Raw genomic sequence first — 19,561 nt, 5'->3', positions numbered from 1 at the left:
TTTCAAAAACATAAAGACCACCTGCCGTATTTAACCTCCTAAGACCCGCACTCTTTTTTGGTATGCATTTTAAATTTCTCTTTGCTATTTGGGCTTATTGGGACCTGATAAGTATAAAAACTAAGCATCATCTTTTGACATGATGTAGTTTTTGAGAAAAAATTATGTCCACATATGTGGACTCTCGGTCTTAAGAATTAAGTATTATGGTTGTACAGCCCAAAATGTGGAGTCCACGCATGTGTACGCCAGGTCTTAGGAGGTTAAAAATGCATGGCATCTAATCATACATCAGTTTCACCCTTCTTCCCTCCGTTGGAATTATATGGTACTGCATGTGGTGAAACTTATGAAGAAATAAATCCCATGCATTTTGAAATATGGCGGGTGGTCTTTTTTGTTTTTTTAAATATTAAAAATGTCTCAGTCTTTACATGGGAGGTGTTGCCAAATATGTCTAATTATGTCTGTAACTATACAACAGTCAACCTAACATAGTGATATTGTGTTGTATAATATGAATATTAATTCAGGTGAGCTTGGGTGAAACAGCTGGACCTCAATGCTGGTTTGTGACTACTGATAATGGCTTAGTAACAGTGCCTCAATTCTGTCCTGAAGATCCTTCCACAATTTAAATGGTAAATGGTTGGAATTTATATAGCACCTTTATCCAAAGCGCTGCACAATTGATGCTTCACACATACACAAGGCACCAACCAGCTCCTCAGGAGCAATTGGGGGTTTGGTGTCTTGGGCACGGACACTTCGACACAGCCAGAGTGGGATCGAACCAGCCGCCCAACCAGACGACTGCTCTTACCTGGCGATGGTATCATTGGGCCACTTTGCTCAGAAGATGGCCCAGTTGCTGTAGATTTTATCTTTGCTTAAAAAAAAAAAAAAAATCATAATTATAATGTAGTGAGGCGCCTAGCTTAGATAGAATATGGTAACTCACATGGGAGAGTTTAGCTGTTCACTTCTATAAATGAAATCAGCGTGATGTCAGAACTGCAAAGAACTTCACTACCAACATACAATACCTCAACGGTGGTAACTTAAACAACTGCAAACAAACCACGTAGTTAGAACAAGGCATCTTTAACAAACACAGCCGTCTACGACACTAAATAATAATAATTTACTTCCACATTAACACTTTTTAATCACACGGCAGCGAACACACTGCACAGCAGCAATCGCCAAAAGGTTGGAATTTATATAGCACCTTTATCCAAAATGCTATACAATTGATGCTTCTTATTCACCCATTCATACATTCATACACCCACTCACCATGCAAGGCACCAACCAGCTTGTCAGGAGCAATTGGGGGTTAGGAGTCTTGGGCAGGGACGCTTCAACACACCCAGGGTGAGATCAAACCAGCAACCCTCCCACTGCAAACGACTGCTCTTACCTGCGGATGGCGCCGCTACCGTTGGGCCATTGCCACTTTGCTCAGAGGACCGCTCAGTTGCTGTGGATTTTGTCTTTGCTAAAAAAAAAAAAAAAAAAGATATATATAGGGAGGTGCGTAGTTCAGATGGAATACGGTAACTCACAAGCGAGAGTTTAGCTGTTAACTTCTTCACTTCTACACTATCAACATACAGTACCTCAACAGTGGTAATTTAAATCACCGTAAACAAACCACTTAGTTACAACAAGGCATATTTAACAAACACAGCCGTCTACAACATGAAACAATAATTATGAACTTCCACATTAACACTTTTTAATTACACAGCAGTGAACGCGCTGCATTTCAAAACCAAACCCCGCCGCCTCCTTTTGTGAAAATCTTTTAATGAACTAATCTACTGCATTTCTGTAAAAATATTTAGGCTAAATTAATGGACTTACATAGGATGATATAACTATATAACTTTCAGCAACTACCAAACGTATGCCCAATCAATCGTAATTTTGTCCATCTCCCAAAGCCGACCACAATTGTTTAGCTGAGCGTGAAGGAAGCATTGTAGGTTGCAGCAGTGTATTCCCTGTGCTCGTGCACCATTTCATTCCCAGTAAACACAAGACACAAAATAAAACACAAAAACCATTACATTCTCTTCTTGCCCGGCGAAACGTCTGATTTGCAGTGTGAATTTCTTGAACAGTTAATCAAGCATTCTCTTTAATGCCAGGATTTGGATTAATAAATAAGAGTTACATTAATCTGGTGCAAATTATAGTCGCCGCTATGCATTTTAAATTGATTGCAGTTCGATACGTTACTTTCGATATGTCCCGTGTTCAGCCCCTGGGAATTTGGTTGCACGAATTATGAACAAAAACGGCTACAGCAAGAACACAATATATTATTTGGCTTTAGGTTTACCGTAAGGCTGAATACGTTATTTACAAAAGCCAATGTGTAATGCGTGTATGCACATGATTAGTTATTCATTTAATTTTATTTCTATTTTTTATAAACAGGTCCGCTCGTGACATTTCTAGGCCCGACCTATCATGGAGTCCTGGCGCCGCTCCCGTTGCATCCTGAGCCAATTTATAAATAGCTGGGATGAATCTACTATTTTAGTACTTACAAATGCATGTTGGAATGTCACTCCACGTTCCATTGGTGCAGGTGACTTCTCTGTTCCCCTGAATTTCATATAAATCTCTGCATTGGAATTGCACTGTAGATTGATGAGCATATTTTGTCTTATATTTTGATGTAATTGTTGCATCTGCAACACGTGGGGGAGGATTACAACTATTACCAGATGCTGTTGGGAATATGAAATAGATATAGTTAATCAATGGTTAACCAACTTTCTTCACAATCTTAACACAATTTGGTGAATTTGGTTAATATAAGATGAACTACTGCCATCTTGTCTTAAAGAGCAACTTTATTTATTTATGGCTATTAAGTGGGGTGCTGGTCTGCAATGATTCACGACCAGGGCAGAGCAGACAAAAGGTTCTTGAAATGTCAGGTGCATGTGTATCCAGACCTTGGCAAATTAGGCTACTCGTGCCCAATCCACACCGTGCCAAAATCCATAGACGTGATAACATATTACAAAAACGAATGATTATCAATGGCCATTTCCTAGAAATATGTATTTTAGGAGCAAAATCATTAGATGAACTGGACATACTTGCCGTCATGCATATACACTCAGGGACCACTCTCTAAGGTATTGATTAGACTTGTTTTTTTGGACTTTCTGTTTTTTGAGTTACTGCCACTTTCTTGCCCACTTGAACTGCTTGAACAGGTATAAGGTAAAAATATTCATGTTTCTATATTCATATGACACTGCAAATGGAACATGTTCAAATAGTCAAATAACCTGTTCAAATTTTATATTATTTTTTGGTGCTTTGTGGTGAGTAAGTAAATACATCTGAAAAACATTCAGCTATGGATTACTCACGTTTGCAGACTGGTAGTTGTGACTTCCACTCTCCATTTACACATTTTATCTGGCCAGTACCTTCCATTTCATATGCATCCTCACATTCAAATGTCAAAGATTCACCATTTGAATACAGGTCTTTCCTGACTTCCTGTTTTGTATTCAGAATTGTTGGAGAAACACATGCAGTTTCATCTATAAGAAAGGTAACATAACCTTTAATGAATCCAAACATTAAAAACACTAACAATTTTTGTATATGTATGTAATAGGGTACCAAGAGGACTATTTTCAGCAATCCACCAGACTTGTATACAAATACGAAAAGATCAGAGAAAATATTGTTGGATTTGTGGCACAGTTACTAAAAGTAAATTAAAGCTATAAAATCTAACACCTATCACAACAGGAAAAACATGCGTTTGGCTTCTTTCTACCCCATCAACCCAACAGATTTCGACCCAGCAGTCTCAGCTCTTTCAATATCACTCAGGTCCATGACAGCCATAATGATCAGAAACCAGGCCTGTTCAGTTTTCTATTGTTTTTTAAATGTATTATTATTTCTCAGCCTCATAATGACTCATGTTATTGGCACAGCTCTGGTCCTCATGTTGACTAATGCTAATGACAGACTCCAAACGCAATCAAAAGCCTAGAATCAAGAAGCCTAGATAGTGAAATCTTTCTTATACCTGCACTAAGGAAGTGACTGAATAGACCTGACTAATAGACCTGTCAGTAAACTAACTTAACTGCTGAGAAGCCAAAATAACATAAATTGTACCTCTGTGCAAATACTTACAGAGTAGGTATTGTTTTGTGCTGTACTACTTTTTAATATTTTGAAGGTTTTCAAATGTTGGTTTACAGTATTATTATAGTATTGCAAAGCATGATTTAATGGTTAAATGAACAGTTGACCCTAAAATAAAAAATAAAAATGTATCAAATTGTGTTGTTTTGTGATTCTTCTTTTTCTCCCATACTTTTGGGAGGTTTGTAATGACCCCATATTTGTGAATGTTTAAATGGTTTTAACAGATTCTTGAACTCGTGAGGGGCAACATATGAGCTCTGACAGAAGGTCTAAGTGGCATGACCCAGCATTCATAGCCATCATGAAGGTCCTATGTTCCGTAAATGAAAGGTTTTCCTGCATTAACCCTTTCAATCCCAAGAGTGCCATATGGCACACAAGCGTAACTACCTTACAATCCCAATATTGAAAACATTTGCTGAAAACTCGTACTTGTTTCACAATGCCCCTTTATAGATCTGACAGAGCACCACCATTCAAGTGTGAATCTCTACTCCCCTCCATTTGCGAAAATGTCTTGAGTATTCATGTGCATTACAACAACAAAACCTGGCCGCCAAGCAAGTGATATTGTAGTAGCTATCTTGTATAAGATATTGCAAAATTTATTTTCCGGAGATATCAGCACAATGTCGTCAACTGAAGTTGGCTGGCCGGGCACCCCTGGTTTGCTGTCTGTGTATGACTGGGTCTCCTCTACCACTGCTTGTACATGGGCTTATGGCTGGGGTGTAAAAGCGAGCAGCTGGCTGGCACAGTGGATTCTAAGAATATTCTTATTTAATGTGGGGGTTTGTCTGCTTTATAAATCCAAATTCCTAATAAACATGGTTGCAAGTCAATCAAAATGCTAGTAACTACACTAGTCTATTATCTTCTAGCTTTCAGTAGTGCAGCATAGGGTAGGCTACAGAACATGCATAGCTTGATAATAACGCAACACATCAAGCTGAAATAACAGGAAAAAGTGATTCCTTACCAATGCACTTTGGGATGTCAGACCATTCACTTTTCTTGCATGTCAATTCGTCCCACCAACCTTCCACGAAGGGTTTATAACCAGAAACGCAACTATAATAAATGACTGAAGCATTGCTTTTGACATTGATGTGATATCCATTTTCTAGATCAGGTCTTTTGCAATAATTTTCTTTTGCTAAAAACAAAGAAGATGAATGACATTAGATTTCTGAGGCAAACATTTGGGTGAAGGAAATTCACCATTTGAATACAGGTGAGGGAAGTACACCAAGCAACACAACACCTGAATTTTCAGTGAAATTGAACCAAGGCACTGACAAGCTTAATCGGTGAAAATTAAAATTTTGAGCTTGATCCTATATGTTAACATTATACTGTGCAGTAGTCATAATCAGCACTGCAGAGTACAGCTTTATAATGCCATGGCGTATTTGATATGAAAAACTTACCTTTGCAGTCAGGCCATTCCCAGCCACAGTATCCGTATTGCTTTCCTTCTGGTTCATGAAAAAGTTTACATTCATATTCCAGACGCTCATCAAATGTGTAAGTCTTATTTTCACTCAGAATGATAGCATTAGGAATCTCTGGATTACATGTTATTGCTGAAAATATGAATGGTTTGAGATTAATATGGTGATCTGAAATGCATTTTCCTGTACAATCCAAAAAAATTTATTTCAAGAAAAGTCACCTGAGCACAGTGGTGGCACCCAGCCCTCAACTTCACAAGTAGAGCCTCCAGATGTTTCAAATCCTCTTCGGCAGGTGTAAGATGATAACCTTTGTCTGTATTGAAAAGTATAGCGCCAATATGACAAATGCTGTATATTGTCTTCTGGTGTAATTGTGCAGATTGTTTCTGAAAATGTAAAATGAAAAACTGTTCTTATTGTAAGAAATGTGTATAAAGACAAATCTATGCTATACTTCTGCTTCTACTTTGGTGTCTGAAAATTTGGATCTTATGGATCATGGATCCAAAACTGTTTCTTGGAAAATCACTCAAGAACAGGGGTAGACAACTAGGGCTGATCCATTTCAGGAGTTTGTGCAACCTTCTGGTCTTAATTATTTAATTGACTAAATCATATCTTATCTGACATGTGTATGAGTACCGGCTACAGCTGCAGACTGCAAGTGTATCCTTATGATTTTACTGTGCTCCAGAACAGGTTTGAACCAGGGTCATTTATAGAGCTGTCAGTAAATTAAAAACAAGGCAATTGGTTGGTACAAAAATCAGTGCCCAGACTGGCCGGAGGACCATATTAAGACCTCTGTGACATTCTTGCAGGGAAATCTATTAAAAATTTAAAATCAATTAATTTTTATCAAATCATTGGTTATTATTGTGTCTCCAAATGTTCAGTCCCACATGCCTGGGGTGGAGTACAGGAATAAGTCATCGTTTCTTCCTTTCTCTGTGCTTGTTCTCCGCTCCTGGTTTTCCCTCTCTCCTCATTTATACCTCCACCCTTCACTCCTTATATGGACTTCCTTCCTGTCCTGTCCCACTCTATTGTCTCACCTCTTCATTGTTATCTGTTCCCCAGTTCGCACACCTGATTCTCATTTCCCCTTGTTATCTGTTCTATATATACCTGTCTGCATAGTTTGTTTTACCTGCTATCTGTTCCCTGCCCCCTCTTCTAGCCTTATTTGCTGTCCTCAGTTTCCTGTCTGTTTTCCTGTGCTCTGATTTTTGGATTTCCTGGTTCTGATATCTGTCTACTGGTTTTGAACTCTGCCTGTCTACCTACTACACTTCCGATTACCCTGTATATTCCTGTCTGCCTGGATCTCAATCTTGTTAATAATCTTCGTTCAGCCTCCACAGGCCGCTTGGCACCTCACTCTGAACCTCCACCTCACGCTCACGACTACTGTCTGTTCTGGCTCCACGGTGGTGGAACGAACTCCCCGTTGAGGTCAGAACTGTAGAATCTCTCCCCACCTTCAAGCGCAAACTGAAGACGCACCTCTTCAAGCAGCACCTCTCCCCATCCCTCCCTACCTCCCTGTGAACCGTAATTGTTGTCTTTGTGATTTACTTTGTGTTTCGGTATTTTTTATTTGGCTAGGTAAGCAGTATTTGGATAGTTAAGTTTGGTCACTTTTGGTTTGTTGTTTGTTTATTTGTTGTTTAAAAAAAATAAAAATAAAAAATAATAATAATAGGCCCTGGTCCATCTTTGTTGTACGGGCAGCAATTGAAATTGTACTTCCCTCTAGGGTCTTTCAGCGCACTTATCCCTGGTTATGGGTATGCATTTTGTTGTACGTCGCTCTGGATAAGAGCGTCTGCCAAATGCCAATAATGTAATGTAATGTAATAAAACCTGCCGTATTCTTCTTATCCCTGAGTCTGCGCATGGTTCTTCTGTCCCGCGCCCTGACAATAAGTATTCACTTATATGAGAAGTTGAATTAAAAATCAATTTAAAACCTAGGATGTATGCGCTGTATCTATCAAATAGATATTGTGGCCCTACTAATTAAATTTTAACTTTTAGAAACAAAATATGTACAAACTCTATTGTGCCTCATCAAATGCAACTCTAGGCTACTAACCAGTAGTGATTGACCAATTATCGATTCACCAATATACACTCGCTAAGAACCTTATTAGGAACACTATACTAATACTGGGTAGGACTTCCCTTTACTCTAAATACAGCCTCAATTCCAATGCCATGGATTATACAAGATGTTGAAAACATTCCTTTGAGATTGTGTTCCATATTGACATGTTTGCATCATGTAATTTCTCCAGATTTGTCAGCTGTACATTCATGCTGTGAATCTCCCGTTCTACCACATCCCAAAGATGTTCTATTGGATTCTGTTGGATTCAGAACCAGTGAGTGGGAAGGCCACTGAAGAATGTTCATGTTTCATGTTCATGAAACCAGTTTGAGATTACTTTTGCATTGTGACATGGTGGGTACATTGTGGTCATGAAGGGATGCACATGGCTGTGGCATTCAAGCGATGATTAATTGATATTAACCAAAAGTTGGCCAAGAAAACATTCCCAACACCATTACACCACCTCCACCTGCCTGGAATATTGACATTCATGGATTCATGCTGTTGGCACCAGATTCTGACCCTACTGTCTGTGTGCCTCAAGAAAAATAGAGATTCATTAGACCAGGCTATGTTTTTCCAGTATTCAACTGTCCAGTTTTGGTGAGCCTGTGGCCACTGCAGCCTCAGCTTTCTGTTCTTGGCTGACAGAAGTAAAACTCAACGTGGTTTTCTGCTGTTGTAACCCATCCGCCTCAAGGTTCGATGAGTTGTGCATTCTGAGATGCTTTTCTGCTCACCACAATTGTACAGAGTCATTATCTGAGTTACCTTTCTGTCAGCTCAAACTAGTTTGACCATTCTCCATTGACCTTTCTCATCAACAAGGCATTTCCTTCTGCATAACTGCTGCTCACTGGACGTTTTTTGTTAGTCTTTTTGCACCATTCTGCGTAAACTCTAGAGACTGTTGTGTGTGAAAATTTCAGGAGATCAGCAGTAATATTGAACAGAAATATTCAAACCATGCCATGGTTTAGATCAACCATCAAAATGTGGAAAAAATGTGATGTGAACATTAACTGAAGCTCCTGACTCGTATTTGCAAGATTTTATGCATGCCACACGATCGGCTGATTAGATAATTGCATGAATAAGTAGGTGTACAGGTGTTCCTAATGAAGTGCTTAGTGAGTGTATAGACATTAACCGTTATCCAGCATTTTAACCCCTTATCGTGGATTAGTCACTTAATACTGGTGGCAATGATATTCCAGTATAGTATAAACAGGCCAAATTTACCCCTATAATGTGCTGTGAGAGAGTCCTTCCTGATTACCTCTAATATTGCATATTTATCACACTGAATGTTTTCAGATCTGTCGACAAAATGTAATATTAGACAAACACAAAACATATTTTTTCACAAATGATCAATTTACAATGAAAATTAAGCTCTGAAGAGGAGCTAAGTACTTATTTTTCTTAGAAGATAATCAAGCTGTTGCGTATTTTGGAGAAAGAAGAAAATATGGAGCACCAATTTAAGGACAAGAATACATACAATTAATATTGCTACAGAAATGCCATTGTGGGAATATATCGAAGAAATTGTTTTTAAATACATTTTGAAACAGATTTTATGCATTTTAGCACTGCTTTACAGATGTTTTGCATTTTTACTTTTTATGTTTTGATTTTGCCATGGCTAAGTTTTTAATTCACAATGCTAAATATCATCTGCACTTTTCTGCCATCAGACACTTCAATTATTATTTTATTGGTAATGAGCAGGGACAAAAACATATTGGTCGATCACTACTGCCACGTATCGTGAGGCTATTATATTAATTATTTTCACAAAATGGTGGATGAATAAGAAGGAATGAGCCAGAACAATAAAAACGTGCCATCATCAGTATTTTTACCATTAACCATACCTTCGCATTCTATGCTGAATGACCATGATCCATCGTTTCTGCATGTCACTGTATCCTCCCGTTTTTTTGTGTGTGTTCTAGACGGCGGCTCACAAACTATTTTAGCACTTTCTCCAGGAATAAATACAGTCTTTTTGGGAGTAATATTTGTTGATGTTCTCGCTCTACAAACCGTTTCTGTTTGGGAAAACAGATAAAACAACACACAATAATGATCATAAATGCATACTGATGAAGGATAGCATACTAAGGGTGGCTAACATGACACTCCATGCCTAGTTGTACTATGAGCCACAACATTAAAACCACCTGTTTTTTTCATGATTAAAGATGCGTTAAACTGTATAAACCTGTCTATAAACAAGATGATATGTGTATATATGTGTATATAAGCAGATAATTACAAGCATGAATTCCATTAAAAAGTAAAATTTTTAAATGGAAATGGAAATCTTGTAAGCTCATTGGAAGGCGGGGTTATTATATATCTTGGTACTTACTGGTGTTCACAGATGCTCCAGGACCTCTAGAATTTTTTATATTTCAAAAACATAAAGACCACCTGCCATATTTAAAAATAAATGGCATCTAATTATACATCAGTTTCACCCTTGGAATTACATGGTACTGCATGTGGTGAAACTTATGAAGAAATAGATCCCATGCATGATCCCATGGTGGGTGGTCTTTTTAGTTTTTTTAAATATGAAAAATTTGACAGGTCCTGGAGCACCTGCTAAGATAGACGTGATCATGAACACCAGTACATACCAAGATAGTTATATAACAAAACAATGCACCCCCCCGCAATGAGCTTACAAGATTTCAATTTTCATTTCATTTCAACTTTTGAATGTAATGAACTTATGAAATATTAAGTGTTTATACACAAGTTAAATACAGTTTAAAGCATTCTGTTGTGTTGTGTTATGTTGTGGCTGATTGGTGTAAGTCAATAGCAGATGCAATGCACTACATAAGACTTCAATTAAATGCTATTTATATATGAGATTTTTACATTTTACAGTGTGGCCAAAGAGAGAGGGTAGAGGGCAAATGAATCAAGTAAGATCCAGATTTTTCTTTTGTTTTCATTGTGTACTTTCTGTATGTAAAAGAAAATCTTAGTCCCTGCAAAGTATAGCTTTCTGCTCTATGGACCTTTACCCTACATAAATGTGTCTGTGTGTGCAAACTAACGTTTGGTAGTTTAACAGATACAGTACCTTCACATTGTGGTTTTGGCATCCAATCATGTTGGGTGCATGTAGAAGATGCTCTTCCCACTGGTGTATAGCCTTCATTGCAAGCAAAAAATAAGATGTCATCTTTCTCATAAATCTTCTTTTCGTTTGTGACCCGACCATTTATTATATCTGGTAGTTTACATGTTACATCTAAAGGAAAGGGGGAAAATAGCATTAAAGTATCAACACATCATGTGTAATGCACCCAAAAAGGAATCATGAGGGTGGGGGATATATGGACAGTATATTATGCTGTCATTCATCAGCTTGGCTCATTACCTTTTAAATCTATAAATAATTAATTATGACCACCAGGTAGAACAACATTAAGCAAAATGTAAAAATAATAGTTTGAAAAAATTATGATTTGTAATGACTTTATAATGACTCATAAAATAATTTAGAGGAGTTACTAAAGTGTGCTCACCACTTTATGGCTATTCTGTAGTCATGGTCTTTTGAAATCTGGTCCCATTTCACAGGCATTGGGGCAAAGGGCCATACACTTCGGTCTGGTATATTTTGCTTTGTTAGCAAATACTTATAAAGGCTGCTGTTGCCCAGGGACATTAATGGCATTGAAAGAATTACGCACCTTCACATGTTGGCACATTTGCACTCCATTCACCGGTCTCAGTACAGTGAATTTGTTTTTCCCCAACTCTTTTCTCCTTATCAGTTTCGCAGTCAAACTGTATTACATCACCATATTGAGGGCTCTCAATATTCCCAGAGGTACTCAAATATCGACTTTGTGGTATTGGACTACATTTCACCACTAAAACACACATAAAATGGACAATTAACTCACAATGGGTCAGATTTGAGATACAATGTTGACATAAGAAAATAACTTCTCAATTTCTATGGACTGAAGGCCTGGATTCAAACATCATTTGTCCTGAATACTGTCTGACAAAATGTGTGTACTTTCATGTTGTCTTCACACAAGCATAGGGGCAACATTACTGTACAGTATGACTAAATTTGCATTTGCTGGCTTGCAGGGGCACCGACAGGTTTTATTTCGAAGATATGCAGAAAAAAGAGTAGCCTAATTGTGGACCATATCACCCATTAAATAGATTTAATGTATCTATCGTGCAAGGTAGCCAGCCTACCGAGTAGGCTAAAATGTATTGATATAGGCTTGTAGATTTAATTGCACAGGTTCTTTCTCCCACCAACTGGCAATAAGCTATGCTTAATTCGTAGGCATGTAGTAGGCAAGACAAATTCCACAGCAGGCTATGTTTTAATGTTGACAATTTACTATCCAAGAGTTTACCATTGTGCACTTCAGTGAGCCCATGGTACTTAGAATATGCATATACAGTATTATTTGCAAGAGGGTTTCATGTAATTAGTTACAAACACATATTTCTATAGCATTCCCAAATGCTGTAAGCACTTGGCCCTTACGGAGTTATTGATAACTATGAATTTATGATTTTATTCATAAAATCTTACTTGCTTTCTTGATAATGCTACCTCACTGAAACATTGTATGATATTATTTTTCATCTTTCCAGTGCAAAAGTAATTATATAATTTAAAGTTTCATTGGGTTGGCATTAACAGAAAGCAAAATAATTTAAATGTTAAATTAGTTATTACTAATTTAATTTAATCTGCAAATTCCTGCCAGTTTCTCTCTCATTTCGGCCACTCAGGCTGTGATTGATTTGTGATTAAAACATAGGTTACATTATGAGAATTTGGAATATATTGCTTTGTACGAGCCCACAAAGTAAAAATTATATATATATATATATATATCACAGGTACATCTAAAAAATTGGAATATCATGGAAAAGTAATTTTTTCCATTATTTAATTCAAAAAGAAGAACTCATATATTCTAGATTCTGCAATCATAAAGTGAAATATTTCAAGCCTTTTTTTGTTTTAATCTTGAGGATTACGGTTTACAGCTCATGAAAAAAAAAAATCCAGTACTCAAAATATTAGAATATTACATAAGACCAATTAATATAAGGATTTATAATACAGAAATATCGTCCTTCTGAAAAGTATGTTAATTTATGCAGTTGACAGTTGTCCAGAAGACACTTATTGACACCCTCCACAAGGAGGGTAAGCCACAGAAGGTCATTGCTGAAAGGGCTGGCTGTTCGCAGAGAGCTGTATCAAAGCATATTCAGGGAAAGAATCCAAGTTGATTGAAGTCCAGTGTGATGTTTCCACAGTCAGTGATCAATGCAGAAACGCAGAGTCAACGCAGCCGTCTACCAGGAGATTTTAGAGCACTTCATGCTTCCGTCTGCTGACAAGCTTCATGGAGATGCTGATTTCCTTTTCCAGCAGGACTTGCCACAGTGCCAAAACTATTAGTAACTAGTTTCCTGACCATGGTATGACTGTGCTTGATTACTGATTACTTGGGTACTGTGCCAACTCGCCTGACCTGAATCCCATAGAGAATCTATGGGTTATTGTCAAGAGGAAGATGAGAGAAATCAGACCCAACAATACAGATGAGCTGAAGGCCGCCATCAAAGCAACCTGGGCTTCCATAACACCTCAGCAGTGCCACAGGCTGATTGCCTCCATGCCATGTTGCATTTTTGCAGTAATTTGTGCAAAAGGAGCCCCGACCAAGTATTGAGTGCATAAATGCATATACTTTTCAGAAGGTCTCACTTTTTGAATTAAATTATGGAAATAAATGAACTTTTCCACGATATTATTTTTTTTGAGATACACCCGTATATATACACACAGTGAGCACTTTATTAGTATTTATTAGACTTATTTTTTAGACTTCTACTGCTGTAGCCTATCCACTTAGAGTTAAATAGATGCTTTATGTGCGACGCTCTTCTGCGTACCACTGTTGTAATGTGTGGTTATTTGCGATACTGTCACTTTGTCAGCTTTGACCAGTCTGGCCATTCTGATGTCTCTTATTAACAAGGCATTTCTGTCTGCAGAACTGCTGCTCGCTTAAGTTTGCTTTTTTGCACCATTCTTTGCAAACTCTAGAGACTAGTGTGCATGGAAATCCCAGCAGATCAGCGGTTTCTGAGATACTCAAACCACTCTGTCTGCCACCAACAATCATTCCATGCTCAAAGTCACATTTTTCCCCATTCTGATGGTTGATGTGAACATTAACTGAAGCTCCTGACCCGTATATACATGATTGTATGCACTGCACTGTTGCCACACAATTGGCTGATTAGATAATCGCATGAAAAAGTAGGTGTAATAATCTTCCTAATAAAGTGCTCTGTCAGTATATTTTTCATCTTATGCACCAAGGATAAGAATACTTTCTGGATTTTCATAGCCCAGTTTAGTCAATTTTTATATGGTCAGAGCCGTTCCTCCCTTTGTCTATATAAGGAGCATGATCCAGTTTTTGGCATGCAATTCATCTGTCCTTTATAGCAGGGCAGGTGCGCACAGTTATTCGGGATGATCCAATGCTAGATTCACTAATCAAATCGTAGTTCACATTAATGAAAACTAAGGCCGAATTGAATTCATCAGATAATTTGACACTAGACGCATCAGATTATCTTAGATTGTTCAAGTGATGTATATGAAATTGGGGAAGACTGCTTTTTCATTTCTTTTGTCATGTCTAGTGGTTTTTCCGTTTTTTTGTGTGAAGATTCTAGGCTTTACAACGGTATATGGGATATAATGCTGCACCTTGAATCAATAACCAATAAAAGGCACAATTTAAGGTAATATTATTTTTAGGTCTTAATGGGGGTTTTAACCAGCCAGTAGTTGCAAAATATGTTTGCATTTGTGTCCACATTCAATATATGAAATGTTAGTTTGATTGAAGAAAATGATTTTTTCCCCCTATTCACCTGTGACAGACTATGCAGAATTTTGGGCCTTGATGTGTGCCTTGTTTGCATACAAGAAATGTCTATGTGCCCATTCTCAACTCCATTCAGTCTGCCTCTAGCCTCAATTCACTGTCGCTTTTATTTTCCTCAGGCATCTCAAGTGCTCTGAAAGTTTGGGAGGATAGGCATAAACTCCCTGCTCAGGAGAGGATAAAAGCCAGTAGAATCTCCCGAAAATATAAGCTGTGGTACTGTGCAGTGGGACCCAGCTATTATAGCCAGTCAGCTGATGTACAAAACGGAATTTACTTAGCTAGCTAATAATGGCAGCTACCTACTGTAATGTTACTGAATGCTAGCCAGCCACTTGCTTAATGGTGATCCACCAAGGCTAATCTCTAATCACTGTAGTAGCCAATCCATACAAGTCTCTTCTTGCCTTCCTTCTATTAGATCATAGAACGATATGAGTTCAATCTATTGGACACATTCTTTTATTATACAGTAAAAAATAAAGCAGCCCGAGAAGTTTTAGAATAACACATACATGTAGACAAGCAAGGTATTAGGCAGAAACACACACAGGTTGTCAGCATTTCATAGTAATGGCTGAGCATGTTTGTTTTATAATATTTTCAAGATGAAAATCCTGCATTTTATGCCTTTAAATGACATTAATCATCAAACTAAAACTGCCAAGCACTGCTGTAATACCCAATTGCAGATCACCCAAATAATTTGCATACTTATTAGGCTATAGCCAAAAAACTGTTCCATGTGGCTTTTGTAACACAGCGAATATAATTCATGTTAATGTTTTAGGCAATTTTGGCCAAATCACCAGAATGCTACTTTGAAGTAGCCGACTGAACAAAAGTAGAAATTCTGTAGAATGTGGAAGCCCTAAGTGAAAGCAGCCCATTATAAATCCACCAATGGTAGTTAGACTGAGTGGAAAGATCAATATGGACAAAAGGAAATACAAGTCAAGGCGATTAAATAGGGGTGTGTGTGAAATGATAAACTACACGGGCCAAAAAAATCCTAGTGACAAACACCTGGAACAACTATAGAAAGCCTATGCCAGTAAAATTGACAAAAAACATCCATAGACTCAATGAGAGACTGAATGTCTAGAGAGACTATGCTCCTAGACAAATGAACTTGCTGATGTCAGCAACACACATTTGATAGTTTAGCTACTGCTAACAAATGCAATCAGCAAGTCACAGTTTCCCAATATTCCTAGATAACTGGTGTTTCTGCAGTGTTTCTGCCTGCTCTTTAAACTCTTTAATCTGAATAAACCCTTAATAGACTGTAAGCATAACCTACAGAACCCAGGACCTTTCCGTTCCATAATTTTCAGTAAATTCCCATTTTTGGCTTCACAGGGCTTATGCCCTGTGGTAGACTTTACTCTTGTCATCATGCTGTTTGATAGAGCAGAATTTCCATTGCTGGTGTAAACACAGCTTTACTGCTTAGACAGTGTAGTATAATGGAAAGGGAATTGGGTTTGCAATGCCACCATTCCATGTTTAACCGAAGTGAGGGTGCTCTCCTTGTATCATGAAGAATGTTACATATTTGTCCATATAAAAAAGAATGTAAAACGGGTGTAAACTGCTCTGGATAGGTTTATCTGCTAACTAGCTACAATGTAAAATGCTGCATTTGCTGAAATCACCAAACTGTGTTTAATGCAAGAACACTAGCATTTAAAAATGTACAAATATACAAATGTTGCCTGAAACCAAACCTAATGTCGACATTTGTAAAAGTGCCTGCATAATTAAATTGAAAGTTTATTGAAAAGGAAGAATTTAACATTTTTATGTACCTTCACAAACGGGAATGGCATTATCCCATCCTTGATCCATGCAACTACGGTGATTTACCTTTCCAGCCAATATGTATCTAAAACGACACATAAAATCATGTTTTGGCTTCTGTGAAATAGAATTTTGAATATACAACCCAGTGTTCTTTATTGACATTGACAGATCACACATGACTTTTTGTTACATTCAACATTGGTAGGCAGATTTTCATTTCTTGGACACTTGGCTGATAATTGTTGTAAAAGTAAAAGTAAAGTTAAGGTTACCCTGTTTCATACAAAGTGAAAATTAAAATAGTTTGGCATTCTTGTCTTCTGCGCAAAATGGTAGACTGGAGTTCACTTTGTATTTGTACATGTAATAGTTATAAGTAGAATGCAAAACCAAAAAGGCAGTGATATGCACATGGAGTTGGAAGTACACATACCCTTTTTTACAGGTATACTCCACTTGAGATCCAAATACAAAATCGTCTCCCTTTGTAAGAATGAAGTTGCCATGTGGTGTATCACCTGGGTGACCACACTGCTTTGCTAAAAAAAAGGGGTTTTGCATAATTATGATTAACTGCTATTTCACTCGGGAAATCTGAATTATTACCACAAAGTCTATTGCTTACGTTCACATTTACGTGTTCGAATTATTGTCCAGTCACCATTGGTGCAAATAATTTTCAGAAATCCAGCATAGCCAGTTTGGCAAGTCAACCTCAAAGGGTCACCATGTGCATAGATATCTTTCATCTCGGAGGGTAATTCAGTCTTTAGATTTTTGGGTATTGAACTGCCAGAACAACCTATTCAACACAACAGCAATATATTTTATCAGACACATCAAAAAACAATTACCAAACTGAAATACTGTACCATCTTTATCAACATGTACTAAATATTGTGTTAACAATACTCACCTTTCTGTGCCTTGGCCACAGCAGAAAAGCAAATCCATGATATAAGAAAGAAGCCATAGCTTACAGTCTGCATTTTCAATTCCAATGTCTGGAATGTCTTGTGTTGTGAGCTCACAGCAGAACCACTGTGGCTAAATAACCTTTGATGAGTTAATCATTTTCCAGAGATAAAATACACTCGTGTCTAGTTTAGCCTTTCCAAATTGGTTTAGGCACTAAGAATTTAGCAGTATACAATGCTATAAATAAAACCACACTTACTGAAACTAATGAGAGATTTAGAAAAGAAGGAAGTACATATTTGAAAATGTTTTCTTCCACAGCACAATGTACATAATGCTAGTCATAGATTGTGGTTATTAATTATAATAACCACAAGTAATTTAGTAATTTGGTCATTTCTACTGTAAAGTAGTGATCTATTCAAATATTTCAATATTTGCACACAAGTACACTATTTAATTAGCTTGTCAGTAAGGGCCCTATTTTCCAGAATCACCTGTGCATTGGCACAGTCAATTATGTGTGGCTACTGAATGTTGGTATTTTCCAGACAAGAGGCGAGAAGCACAAAGCTCAAAGCAAGCAGCACGTGGGGCAAATGGGCTGGAGTAAGCAGAATATAATAGTTGGCGTGTTGAAGCTGAATTCATTCTTGGCCAATCAAATGACCTCTTTGAAGAGTCGTGCATATTGCACAGGATGTATGTACTCCCATAGTCTGTGTCTGTGAAATGGATATAGGAATGAAATGTTCCTCCAAGACAGTTATTTGCAGAGTTGGGCTATCACGTTTTTTTTAACTGAGTTCCAACGGATCTCATAAATCAGTTTGAAATTATGCCTATTTTCTTTTGTCAGAATTATCTAAATTATCTATCTGTTGTTTATTATGAGAGTCCTCACTTCGGCACACAGGATTAAATTACCAGAGTTGTTGGGATTGATTAAATCGATGACAAAAATATGAAGTAGCCAGTACGGCAGCTCACAACAAGCCAGGCGCTGGCCAGAAAATAGAGCCCTAAACATTGATAGTGTAGGTTCAGCATGCTATGCAATATGAACAACAGCCTACTCTACTGCTGGTCAGACGCGATAGTAGTTTTCCACACAAGAACCTATTCTCACGGTCAAGGCGTAAATGACAAACACTTGTGGTAAGACGCTGGCAAATTAGGGCATGTCAACAAAATTCACTAATTGTATGACTCTCGGCATTAACACAAGTTCAGCGCAGTTGTAAAACAGGCTGGTTGAATCTGGAGTTTGGTTTCATTATATCAGATCACCCCATTTTTTCCTTTTAAAAACACTGTGCTGGCACCAACTGCTAAATAGAAAGTGCACTATGAGAGGCTCCATAATGAGTGTCTCTACAAACCATTACTGGTGATTTCCGTCATTGCTCCAAACTTTTCCCACCAGAGGGCATCAGCTCCCCATTCCTAGTGTGTCTTTTCCTTGTCTGCCTTGTTTCCTGGTTGTCATTGATTGTATTATTGGTTTCTTTCTCTTTGCAGATGTGTGGTCGGTTGATTTTATTTGCCTGTTTCATTGTGTATTTAGTTGCCTGTCTTTCTGGGCATTTCACTTGATCTTTTGCTATATTTGAGTCATACTTTCCTCACAGATTTTGTTAAAAATTCAAGTTTATTGCTTACATTCCACTGAAGAGGAATTGGTAGAGGAGACAGATAATTTGGCCGAATTACAATTGCAGTGTCATTTCTGGAAAAGTGAATTATTGACGAAGTCAGTGCTGTTTATTCCAGTAAGAGGACTATTCTTGCAACATCTTTGTAAGCAAGAAATGTTGCAATTCTCCAGGCAGTCAGCTGCTCAGCACAGCTTTGAACAAAATGTCTGATAAATCTTTTTTTAATGCACATTTAAAACGTGTTACTTGAAGACAAGGTTTTTTTCCTGTAGAATTCCATTAAGAAAGTTTACTATAAGCAATATATTTAATATAATGAATAATAAGTAATGTTTCAACTTGCAATAGTTATATGTTCTGAGATATAATACGATCTCAAGATATATGTTGCTTCACTCTTGGTGTGAAAACATT

General features: G+C 37.5%; 1 protein-coding gene across 1 annotated transcript in view; it reads right to left on the bottom strand.

The window, feature by feature from the left end:
- LOC133126569 (complement factor H-like) overlaps positions 1 to 17,798 on the bottom strand; it is a 39,833-nt gene extending 22,035 nt beyond the window's left edge. The window contains exons 1-14 of the mRNA XM_061238914.1: positions 17,488 to 17,798; positions 17,197 to 17,373; positions 17,005 to 17,110; positions 16,577 to 16,653; positions 11,499 to 11,681; positions 10,883 to 11,053; positions 9,578 to 9,833; positions 5,879 to 5,973; positions 5,634 to 5,789; positions 5,183 to 5,359; positions 3,402 to 3,578; positions 2,562 to 2,744; positions 1,424 to 1,501; positions 824 to 889 (exon numbers count right to left, since the gene is read on the bottom strand). Of these exons, the coding sequence (XP_061094898.1) occupies positions 824 to 889; positions 1,424 to 1,501; positions 2,562 to 2,744; positions 3,402 to 3,578; positions 5,183 to 5,359; positions 5,634 to 5,789; positions 5,879 to 5,973; positions 9,578 to 9,833; positions 10,883 to 11,053; positions 11,499 to 11,681; positions 16,577 to 16,653; positions 17,005 to 17,110; positions 17,197 to 17,373; positions 17,488 to 17,560 (1,975 nt within the window). The 5' untranslated portion in view covers positions 17,561 to 17,798. The remainder of the gene's footprint in view (positions 1 to 823; positions 890 to 1,423; positions 1,502 to 2,561; positions 2,745 to 3,401; positions 3,579 to 5,182; positions 5,360 to 5,633; positions 5,790 to 5,878; positions 5,974 to 9,577; positions 9,834 to 10,882; positions 11,054 to 11,498; positions 11,682 to 16,576; positions 16,654 to 17,004; positions 17,111 to 17,196; positions 17,374 to 17,487) is intronic.
- Positions 17,799 to 19,561: the final 1,763 nt, after the last annotated feature.

The sequence above is a fragment of the Conger conger genome, chromosome 4, assembly GCF_963514075.1.
Source record: "Conger conger chromosome 4, fConCon1.1, whole genome shotgun sequence".
In the NCBI taxonomy this organism is placed as follows: Eukaryota; Metazoa; Chordata; class Actinopteri; order Anguilliformes; family Congridae; genus Conger; species Conger conger.
Note: the sequence above shows the minus strand (reverse complement) of the source record. Positions and strands in the feature narration are given on the sequence as shown.